Genomic DNA, 12,262 nt, shown 5'->3' with positions numbered 1-12,262 from the left:
CACTCGGGCAATAACTACAGACCTTCAGTAAATACATTTAATATTTAATAGCAACCAGAGGATCCTGGTCATTAGTTAGAGATCAGCCACATCGATGATCGATGAAGAGTTGCGTCGCTAGGTAACCCCTGAAGTCCCGCGAGACTGAGCGGTGAGTAAGTAACAGGCATCACGAATCAGCAGGTACAAATAGTTATTAGTTACTTTGAGATAGAACCTGTGGTGTAAATATAGAAGAAATGAAATCGGCATATTATGCAAACAGGTAGAGAAGAAACTTCAAACGAGTTATCCAGCTCTCGCGAGATTTCTTGGGTTGCCTAGCGACGTGACGCTTTAGTGGCACCAGCATACCTGTGTTTACTTTGTGACTTTAACTCTAAACTTGTGTGTTGGTGAAGAAGCCTTCAGAGCGTCTGTAGTTTTCTAATTCGTCTTCGAGAAGAAAAGCTGACACATGTCCGCTGTGGTTGCTCAGTCCCACTTCATCTTCGGTCTGCGGAGAGGGGTGGACAACAATGTGTGTTTCTTCGACGAGCAGACCGTGGTGTTCCCCTGTGGAAACAACTGTGTGTGCTACAACACGGTCCACAGGCACCAGAGGTTCATTCCAGGTAGGCTCACCGATGCTAAGCTAATGTGGTCTCCTGTTAACAGCACTGAAAAAGACTGTGCACGTGTAAACCTCCTGAATGGACTGAGTCTGGTTCAGGTAGTTCAGATAAAAGATCTCCTCGCCTGTGTGCACATTTTAACACATGGATCCCACATCCAATAGGTGGATAGATGGAGGAATAGATGATTGGATGGATTTTCTGGATTATAAACATAACACAAATTAACTAAATAACACTGGTACCATTACTAAAAATAATAATGAAATGAATCAAATATATATTAAGTTTTTTTTTCATAAATCCTGTCATGCATCCATTGACCATAAGAGCATCTGGAATCTTCATCAGGAACACACATTTCTCTCATATCACCACCAGACGTAAGGGGATATTAGGAACTAACATCAGAAGCATAAAGTGAGTAAGGGTGTATAATAGATGGACATGATACAAAGGATAGAAAATACATTCTCTAAAATATAATCCAACGTACTGGTGCATGGTCTCAAATAAAGGGATTTGACTGGATTCACCCAGACCTTAAAGGTTCAGTGTGTAGAATTTAGTGACATCTAGTTTTGAAGTTGCATGTTGCAGCTGAATACCCCTCACTTCACCCTCTCCTTCCAAACATGAAAGAGAACCTGTGGTAGCCTTCAGTTGTCATAAAAACTCAAAAGGTGTTTAGTTTGTCCAGCCTGGACTACTGTAAGAAACATGGCGGCCTCGAAAGAGATGACCCGCTCCTGTTGTAAATATAACATATCTAAATATAACATATCTTAATATAAAGGGCTCATTCTAGGGTAAAGAAAACAACAATTAGTACAATTTAGATGAAAACATCACTAGGATTATTTTATATAAAATGTTTGCCAATAGATCCCTTTCCCCTTAATCTTTAAACACTGAACCTTAAAATAAACTCCCCCTTAAATCTCATCCACTTTCACAGAATGGATTTCATAAAATGGGTCTTGATTCTGGCTTGACATTCTTTAAAAATCATGCAGCATTAGAGACTACTTGTATTTCACTCCTATTGGTGTTTCCGTGTGTCTCTACAGGCTCAGAGAAAAGCCAGGGTATGCGTGCTTTGGCCATCAGCTCCAACCGGCGTTACCTGGCAGTGTCGGAGTGTGGCGAGAAGGCCACCATCACAGTGTTCGACCTGCAGCATGAGCAGGGCAGAAAGAGGAAGGTTCTGACTGCAGGGGATGTGCCTGTTCAAGAGTTTGTGTGCATGGCGTTTTCCCCTGATTCCAAGTATCTCATTGGCCAGACAGGCGGTCCGGAGTGGATGTTGATCTTCTGGCTTTGGGAAAAGCAGAAAGTTCTGGCTTCCGTGAAGACCAGCAACGCAAATAACCCGATCACCCAGGTGAGTCATTCCCACTGTAGCAGAGCAGCCTCCATCTGATACTAACACAATATCAAACCATATTATTGTGGCGTTTCCCTCAGGTCAGCTTCAACCCTTACAACAACATGCAGCTGTGTGTGAGTGGGACTGGTGTGTTCAAGCTGTTCCGCTACTCAGAGGGAGCCCTGAAGCAGAGCAGCTTCCCAAAGGTGGAGAGCATCAACTTTCTGTGTCACACGTGGATGACAGCGGAGCGGGTGATCGCTGGGACGGACACGGGCAGGCTGCTGGTGTTTGAGTCTGGTGACCTGCGAAGAGAGATCAACACATCATCCAAGGGTGTGCAGGAGCAGCCTGACAGGTCACGAGCTGGTCCACTTTAACACAGTGTCAACATCTGGTCATCCACACATTATTTTATCATTGGTCACATACACTGCAGGGTTATTTGTGTTAAGGTTTCCAGAGTCCGAATTTGTTGTTATGTAACTGATGTAACCATGAGCAAATGAAATGATCCTTCTACCAACCAATGGTATAATAGAGTCATGATTCTGATGATATACAACCCAACATTAGTAACTCATTGCCAACTCAGGAGATACAGAAGGCCGTCGACTCACCAACAGGTTGGTGGTTTGACCCCCGGCTCCTCCATTCCATGTGCAGCAGTGTCCTTGAGCAAGACGCTGAACCCGAAATTTCCCCCTAACAACTACAGTGTGTGAGTGATGTGTGATGGAGAAAGTTCTCCACACAGAATGCATGTATCACTGTGTTTGTGAACGGGTGAATGACAAATCTGAAGTGCAAAGTGCCTTCAGTGGCAGTCAAGACTAGAAAAGAGCAATATAAACACAGACTATCTACTATTCTCATGGACTCTAGCTTTCTGACCTGGAATGATTCATCAATTCTGAAGTTTAGACGATATGTAACAAATCTATTCATACATTATATTTACATTTACGTTATAATTGTATTTTAAATCAATCTGACACCAGCCAATCACTGTGGTGCTGCTTACCATTGGACAGGAATCTGCTGTGTCTGTGTAGATGATGATTACTTTTGAGAAAAATTTACTTCAAATTGCTAATAATAACTTTCAGATTCCCTCTTATTCCACTTCTGCCAACAAGTTATCTTATTTCTCATTGTTAGCTATAAGCACAATGAGCTTCTGTGTTGGACTGGCTGCCATGTCTCTTCATTTCCATTATCACACATGTAGTTAATCTCGACTCAATCCCACCAACACCGCCCTGCTGCTGTAAATACTCACCAGAGCACAAAATTAGTGTTAATGCCCAGCTGCAAATTGTCCCCAGCATCGTGAGGTTAGAGCACCAGAAAATAAATCCACCAATAATTTCACTTGCAATATTCCTTGCAACAAAGTGTTTGTTTAAATCTGCAGAGACCAGCTGTTAAGGGAAATGTAGAAGCTGCCTCTGATACATTTTATTCAAATTGTGCAGGCAAGTGGGGACAAGGATGATCAGAGATACTGACGTAGATGAAACCTCGACGGTTTCTCGCATCACAGCCATCTTGTCCTATTCCAAGGGCTTTGTGTGCTCCATGGGTCCAGGCACTGTTTGTCTCTTTGAAAAGACAGACGACGACAGCTACAGGAAGAGCAGGGGGATAAAGGTAAGGGTTTATTCTCAGAGGCCCCAGTGACTCTGTAAGCTTAGTGTATGTCTCTAAGCTATAGTGTTTGTGTTGGCTTTTCTTCAGATTCTGCCAGACCCACACAGCAATGAGATGACCCAGGCTGACTGTCAGGAGATTGACACCATGTGCATCAGCCCAGCAGAGGAGACCCTGGCCATCAGCACAGACCAAGGACAGCTGTACAGCGTCAGCCTGTCCTCTGTGGACATCCACAAGGTAGCACTGTCACCTCCACCAGCTTCACCGCTGACTCTAGCGCTGCATTGATAAAAATGGCAATTGGATCTTCTTTACATGGTGCTTCTCTATTCATATCGACTTCCAGCAACATTTACACAATCACAACGTCCTACTCTTACCTCCTCTACCCACATTATCAGCCAATCACTAAAGTATTTTTTAACTCCGGTGGTTTCAGTTGTTTTTTACACTTCCTGTAGTTTTTCTTAAAAACTTTTAGTAAACTCACTTGTGTCCTAATATCAGTGTGTTTCTTCATCCCTTTCCATTTATTCTACTGTCGACTCCAGCTGACTTTCTTTGCCAACATTCCGTTCATTTGTTAATAGGAGAGACCCTGAGATGTTAACTCTATCTAACTTTGTCCTTTTAGGATGAAAGGGTGCATTTTGAGTTCCTGTCTCAGTCCTTCCACTCAAAGTCCATCACTGGTTTATCCGTCTGCCTGCGGAAGCCCCTCGCAGCCACCAGCTCTCTGGACCGCTCTGTCCGCATCTGGAACTACGAGACAAAGTAAAGAGACAAAATCACATCCAAGCACTTTGTTATTGTGTCTGTGTCAATAGTTTATCTAATTTCTCCATTGTGGGTTACTGTATTTTGCATCGATGTGTGGATGAGTCCAAACAATCAAACACTGCTGATGGAAAAAGTCAAGTCCTGTGTTCAGTGAAATTGATCCTGGTTTTTGCAGCGTTCGCCAAATTATATTCAAGACCTTCTAGGCCCTTCTAAATACAATTCAATTCCTTTATTCAAAGGGGTACTGTTCAAAGAATTGTTGTTATTAATTACATGTACCTATATTTCTATCTTATATGGTCAGTACATCATATAAGGCAGCAGACAAGTAATGGACAGCTTAACCATTAAAGTAAATAATAAAGAAGAATAAAGAAAAAATAATTTGTTCATTTTTAGTTTTTGCTAAAATCGACAGTCTCCTGACAGTCCAGTTATGGTTGGGTCCGAAAAATATTCACGTCAAGATCTTTTGAATTAAATTAAACTGTAGATGACTGAATTTCAGTACACAGAACCCATGTGATAGCAGACTCCGCTCCTCAGTATGACGGAGTTGAGACATGCTTCACTGCTGCTGTCTGTGAATTGTCTGTAGAGCGTTGGAGCTGTACAAGGAGTTCCAGGAGGAGGCGTACAGCGTGGCTCTGCACCCCACTGGCCTCTTCATCCTGGTGGGCTTCTCAGACAAACTCAGGCTCATGAACCTGGTTATCGATGACATCCGCACCTTCAAGGAGTTCACTGTGCGCAGCTGCAGAGAGGTGGGGTGTGTGTGTGTGTGTATGTGTGTTTGTGCAGGGTGAATCTGAAGTATCTTTTGGTGCAGCTACACAATGCCCTCTGAAGCTCTGACTGTCCCTCTCCCCTCCTCCCTCCACTCCTCAGTGCGCTTTCAGCCATGGTGGCCACATGTTTGCAGCGGTCAATGGAAATGTCATTCACATCTACTCCGTCACCTCTTTTGAGAATATCCTAAATCTGAAGGGTCACAATGGGAAGGTGAGTCAGGCGTGAGGATGTATTCCACAGCGGACTCATGGTCATATTTCAAATGGACATCTTTTGATTTTCTTTTGACATCTTTAGATCCGTGGCATTGAATGGAGCCTGGACGACAGCCGGCTGGTGTCATGTGGGATTGATGGTGCGGTGTATGAGTGGAACACACAAAGTGGCAAGCGCGAATCCGAGAGCGTCCTCAAGTCCTGCAGCTACACAGATGTGGCCTTCTCCTCAGACTGTAAGAGCATTCTGGCTGTGGGAAGCGACCTCATGCTGAAGGAGATCCAAGATTGTCAAGTAGGAACAGCACACCAATCTGTCTCACACTGAGTTTCCATAAATGATAGTGAGTGGAATAGTGCAGTTAGTGGAATACATTGTTCATTTACTTGGCCAGTGCCTGTTCGAAACCTACCAGTTTGGAATGGGCTATTTTCTTGTCAGATGAGAGCAGTGAGAAATAACTAAATTATTCAAGTTGTGGCCTGAGGGCTAAACATTGACCTGAAAGTTTATGGTCATTTTCTATAGATTTTGTCATTACACATAATCATCAGCCATAAAAAAAATATACTCTGTATGCCTGTGTGTGTCTGTAATGCCACAACATCACATATTAAATGCAGATATCACAATCCAAATGATTCAGGTCATATGACGCAGGAAGGAACAAGGATTATATTTCATTACTCCTTCAGTTAATTCAAATGGTTTCAAACATTTAAAGGGCATTGGGCTTCTTCTTGAAATAGCATATCCAACCAACAAGATGATTATTTTCAAATTCTCTGCACTAAATATGAAATATGAAATCAAGAAAAGTTGTGTGACAGTGAAGCTTTTATTATAAATGTGCAGGATGATAATCTCTTGGCTCCACAGGTGCTGAGGGAGGTTCCTGCTGATGAGGTGGCTCACACGGCCATCGCAGTCTCTCACTCTGGTCGGGTGGTCTTCACCGGAGCCGCCAGTGGAACCATCAGGGCCATTAAATACCCATTACCCATCCAGAAGGACTGGATCATGTACCAGGCTCACTGTGGTCCAGTTACCAAGGTGGGTCTAAATGCTTGGCGTGCACATACGATACCGACAAAATCCATCACCACTGAACCTGATTTGAACAATGGGATGTTTTCAGAGACGGAAATGTCAATGTCTCTGTCATGTCAACACCACATAACTCAGAAAGACAGTCCACTCACCTTGTGCGTCCTCAGATGGTGATCACCTACGATGATCAGTTCCTGCTGACAGCGTCTGAAGACGGCTGTCTGTCGATGTGGAAGATCATTGATAAGGAGGGCCGAGGACTGAAGAGCAACAGGCAGATCGTCCACACCGAAGAGATTCTTGTCACCAAGTCAGACCTGGAGGAAAAGGTCTGTGTGTGTGATGGCATCTGGTCATTTTGCCAGGACTGCATCCTCCTTTACTTCCTAATACTAGCTGCAGTGTCTGGAAGTGTTATTATGTCAGTAGGATAATATGCTGGTTTAGTATTTTAAACAAAACATTTTAATTTATTTTCCCAGATTTGTGTCAACATCCTAAAAATGATCTTGTGTGTGTTTTATAAATATATACTGTAATGTACAGGATAATGTTTTTTTTTAAACAGCTCAATGTATGACTGAGAAACAGATAATATTCATATGTGATAATACTGTACAGTGACAATGACACAATCATCCACTTCTGTGTTGGCATCTGTCCGTGTTGCAGACGCAGAATATGCTGGAGCTGAAGATGCGTCTGGAGGAGCTGCAGATGGAGAACGAGTACCAGCTCCGCCTGAAGGACATGAACTACAACGAGAAGATGAAGGAGATTTCAGACAAGTTTACGCAGCAAATAAAATCTCTGCAAACTGCACAACAGGTCTGCTGGACATGTACCGCACAGATCCATATCATACGTTACCCAGTCTGCGTGAATCTTTCTTTATACGTCACAATTCAAGGTCAAAATGACACTCAACAACCATTCCTTGTATGTAATTACTAATGACTTATTTAGATGCCTATTTAAGCACCTTTGTTTATAGAATGACTTCAGGCCTTTATTATCTTGTCATTATATACTGTCCCTATAGACCATGAAGACAGAGATGGAAAAAAATGATTGTGAGCACCAGGAGAGCTCTGCAGAGGTCAGAGTGAAACATTCCAGAGAACTCAAGGATCTGGGTAAGAATCAGTGATCAGTGTCAGTGTCAGTGATCAGTGATCAGTGTCAGCACGATCCAGTCATAGCGTTTCCTTCTTTTTACAAGGTTCACTTTGTCTGTCTGTCTTTGATACACAGAGACATCCTACAGCCAGAAGCTGATTGTGGAGCATGAGAAGCACCAGGATCTTCAGCATCAGTATCAGAGAATGAAGGAGGACTTTGAGATACAGCGGAAGTCTGCAGAGGAGCATAACATCCAAGCCCTGGAGGAGCTGACACAGTCATACGAGGCCAAGCTGCAGGAGAAGACTCAGCAACTGGCTCAGGTCAGGAGGAGAAGGAAGAAGTGGCAGAGCGTTGGTGGAGTCAGAACTTGTCCAGGGCTCTTTGATCTTGTCATTCTTTTATGTTTCTGCAGTATCAGGAGGAGGCAGAGCAGGAGATCTGTGGGTTTAAAGAGATCATAAAGCAGGTAGAGGAGGACGAGGAGAGGAAGATCCACGACATCCAAATCAAGTATGAGAAGAAGCTGCACACAGTAAAAGAGACCAACACAAATCTGAAGGGAGAAACTGGCATCATGGCTCAAAAGGTGACTAAATGTCTTTTGATCATCATGGTTTTGCTTTTCAATTAGTACGTTTTTTTGAGCACATATTTGTGCTCATCTGTTGCTGTGTGTTTGCCTCTCGCTCAGTCTCACAGTCTCCAGAGGCAGATTGAGGACAGGGGCACTGACATTAACAAGTTGAAGCAGGAGCGTCAGCGACTGCTTGGTTTGATCCGCTCTCTGGAGAGTGACATCGAGGACCTGAAGAGACAGATCGCTGGACACGAAAAGACCAACCAGGACAAGGTGTTTTTTTTCTAACTTACACAGACTTATATCTTGCTGTACTCTAAACTTTCCATTCATACTTCCCTAGTTTAAACCCTGATTGTGAATGTACAGGTTTATTACAACTAACAACAAGACTAGAGTGGCACTCGAATGTATCAACTCACATTTGATACCTGCAAGTCACAGGGCGGCTGTGGCTGAGGGGTAGAGTGGTTGTCCTCCAACCTGAAGGTTGGCAGTTCGATCACCAGTTCGATCACCAGTCTTCTCCATCTGAATGCCTGTCCTTGGGAAAGATGCTGAACCCCGAATTTCCCCTCATAGAACAATAAAGTGCTCTTAATAGATCACTGTATGAATGTTTGTGTGAATGTAAATCTGTACTGTTAAGAGCTTTGAGTGGTCATCAAGACTAGTAAAGCGCTATATAAATACAAAACCATTTAAACTCCCTAGATCCGGATTTTTGTTTCGATCCGCATAAAATTTCAGACGCACTTAATATCAGCCCCCATAATAGGCCTGGTATTTTTCATCAAGATCACAGAGTTATTCTCCATGAAATCAAGAAAATGGTGAAAAATCCTACCAATATTTAGTTGATTCTTTCCTGATCCATACAATATCCTTCCACCAAATTTCATGTTAATCTGTCCAGGGATTATTGTTTAATCTTTTTTACAAACAATCAAATAAATGGACAGGGGTGTAAACACAACCCCTCGGCGGAGTTTATAAGTTTAAGGAAGAAACATATCAGTTAGATGTGTGGTTATTTAGGTGTCTCCTAATAAGATATAATTGAATTGAAAGATGATGTAATATTGCACTTGCACATTACAACACATTTTATTATGATTGGCATGACACAGATAAAAAACTTAGACAAATTCTAAGAAGCAGGAGCAGAAAAACCAAAGAATGAACCATGTCGTTCTTCAGAACCCCTGGAAACTACACTTCCCACAATTCAACTTGGCTTCATCAATTTCTAGTCTAGACCAAGCTAATTATCAGGGTTATTCTCTCAGACTTGACAAAGCCAAGTCATTAGACATGTTACAGCCAATTTCATTGGCTCTGTAGTGCTTAATGCAGAAAGTGTTCCCCTCAAAGTTGTAGGGATTATTCTACTAAAAATAGAGAAAAGGAGAAAGGAAAGAAGTATATTCACAACTGAGAGTGTGTACTTCAACATTCATAGTATAAAATATCAGGTCTTGTTTAAACTCTCCTGAGGACGACATGTTTTCATCCACTGACATTTGCGTCAGATAAAAAAATAGCTACTTGTGTTTAAAACCCTCCACACATTCATGTTCACGCAGGATAAGACGATCTCCGGCTTGAAGAAGAAGAACCAGGAACTGGAGAAGTTGAGGTTTGTTCTCGATTTCCAGTTGAGCGAGTTGAAGAAGCAGACCGAGCCTCAACAAGACGAGATCAGTGAGAAGCAGGAGAGGATCCGTCAGGTGTGTGCGTCTGTCTCTGTGTGTGTGCATCTGTCTGTGTGTGTGTGTGTCTGAAAGAAGGCCGAGCCCTCTAGACTAGAGAAATACCATGTTGAATGAAACAGGAAAGAGAGCAGCTGTAACTGTGATAGTTTCAAGCTGTAGAAGCAGGTAAATGTATTAACTGTCTCTGCAGTGTTGACTGTGGTGTGTTGGTTCTGCTCTCTCACAGCTGCAGGAGGAGCTGCTACAAACTGACCAGAGCAACACTCAGCTGAAACTCACCGTCTCCGACCTGAGGCTCAAACTGAGGACCAGAGACAAGGAGATGCACAAGGAGATGCAGAAAGTCAGGACACACACTTCACACTCTGGCCTTACACTGCAGCAACGTTTCAGTTTTATTATTTGTTTTTAATCGACCAGGAAGTTATTGATGGGGCAGTGATTGTCTCCTTTCCGAAAAGCAGACGTGAGGCGGATGTTCATGTTGAAACTCTGAAAACTTTCTTTCTTAAAAACCACAATGGCAGTAGAGTGCATACTTCCGTCAACAGTGGCCTTGATTTCAATCAAGCTGCACCAAATTACATATTCATAGATTTCAGTTTCCCAAAAAGTGAAACTGCTTCATGGAAATCTGTTGTTTGGATAGGGTGAAAACATAACCACCTATGTGGAGGTATGAACAATTCAGCTATGATCATTGAAAGGATCATTTACGGCTTTAATATTTCTTCCTGTTCAGAATTTTTATTAAAGAACGAAATTCCCTTTTTTTGGGCTTCCACTGTCACTGTAACAAATGAAGAGGACATTGTAGGCAACAGACTGTAACTGTAGAGGAACTCTACCACACTCCTTAATCACACTTCTGAGGCCTTATACCAGCTTTACTTCTTGTTGGAATTAATTAATGTACAAATCAAGGAGTCTAAATTTTGTTTAAATGCCTGTATGGCAAGACAGACTTAAAAAAAATAAAACATTGTATTCAACAATATCTTGTTTTTTAGAATGAAACAGTTTAACATCTGATTTGTGTCCAGCTGAAAGATCTGGAGATACACCTGCAGCGGCTCATGTCAGACCTCCATAACTGTGTTGGCTTCATCCAAGACCCGAGGAAACTGAAGGAGAGCGTGCAGATGATCTACACTCGCTACGTACCGCAGACTGAAGGGGTGGGTACTTCATGCCGCAGCTCTCCTCTAGGGCTGGATGCAGGAATTTATTCTAGTAGAAACAATTCTTCTTCTACTCGTCGGCTCTACAGTCTCACATTCACTGTACGAATGGCAGGGAATAAGCAAACCATGTGCATTGTTTCCAAGGTGGAGAAAAGCGGCGTAGACCAAGATGTTCAGAGGGCGTTCGGTCGCCAGCGCGATCACCAGGAGAGGACCGTTAATAGTCTCAAGATGAGGGCTGCTAAATCTGCTGAGGAACATGAGGAAACCTACTTCAGGATCATGAAGGTGAGTAATGACACTGATGGTAGAATGTATTCACTGCAAAGATGATCCCTCTAGTTGCTTATTAAGGTTTTAAAAATCTTCTATCTACAGCATGGTGAAAGTAAAGGATCTAATCATGATGGTGCAGTGTTTTGTTGGATGAATGATTTTCTAACAGTAATTGTCGTCCCTGCAGGAGAATGTTTCTCTGATTACTGAAATCAATGATCTGCGTAAGGAGTTGTGTTTGGTGAGAACTCAGGTTGGAGATTACAAAGCTCAGCTGACCTCGTACAAGAGGTCCCACCAGTTACGTCCCAACTCAGGGGAAGGACCCAAAAAGGAGCCCACACATGAGGACGTCAGTTAACTGATCTTCCTCAACCACCTCCTCAATCTGCAGGAACCTCCACAGAGATGAATACTGAGGATTTCTGGAAGGATTTGAAAAGGGCTACAAGCTTGTTTTTTTTAAACATTAGTAATGAAGATATTTGTATTACAATTATGGTTGAACATTTCATATAAATTGAACATGTGCAGTCTCTAGTTCGAGATCAAATAAAATGTATTGTGTTTGTGGATCGTGCTGTGGATTCATTACATTTATCCAGATTCACTTTCATTACTACTCAACAGATCATTTGTGCTACAGACCACTGTCATGGATTTATAGCTATGGTTGATTTGTTTCAATGGGTATAACAATGTAAAGATATTTCGGTAAATGAAAAATATTTGACATTTACATTTTAACAGTAATTAAGACTTGTGAAAACTCTTCATCTTCCTTAAACATATACTGTATATTTAAAATTAGAATATGCGTTAGCTCTTTGATACTGGAATTTCCCCATGGGATGAATAAAGTATCTATTTATCTAATAATTTATTTAATTTGTGAATACAATTTT

At 42.2% G+C, this 12,262-nt stretch overlaps 1 protein-coding gene across 1 annotated transcript; it reads left to right on the top strand.

The window, feature by feature from the left end:
- The first annotated feature begins 457 nt into the window (after positions 1 to 457).
- On the top strand, positions 458 to 11,718 carry cfap57 (cilia and flagella associated protein 57). The gene is made up of 21 exons (XM_053429567.1): positions 458 to 614; positions 1,685 to 1,998; positions 2,082 to 2,341; positions 3,462 to 3,636; positions 3,724 to 3,876; positions 4,274 to 4,413; positions 5,021 to 5,186; positions 5,311 to 5,424; positions 5,512 to 5,724; positions 6,310 to 6,483; positions 6,648 to 6,809; positions 7,153 to 7,308; positions 7,523 to 7,616; positions 7,735 to 7,925; positions 8,018 to 8,191; positions 8,297 to 8,455; positions 9,769 to 9,912; positions 10,124 to 10,240; positions 10,941 to 11,075; positions 11,226 to 11,369; positions 11,545 to 11,718. The coding sequence occupies exons 1-21, from the start codon at positions 458 to 460 to the stop codon at positions 11,716 to 11,718; spliced, it is 3,516 nt and encodes a 1,171-aa protein (XP_053285542.1).
- The last annotated feature ends 544 nt before the right edge of the window (positions 11,719 to 12,262 follow it).

Source organism: Pleuronectes platessa, chromosome 2 (genome assembly GCF_947347685.1).
Source record: "Pleuronectes platessa chromosome 2, fPlePla1.1, whole genome shotgun sequence".
Lineage (NCBI taxonomy): Eukaryota > Metazoa > Chordata > Actinopteri > Pleuronectiformes > Pleuronectidae > Pleuronectes > Pleuronectes platessa.
Note: the sequence above shows the minus strand (reverse complement) of the source record. Positions and strands in the feature narration are given on the sequence as shown.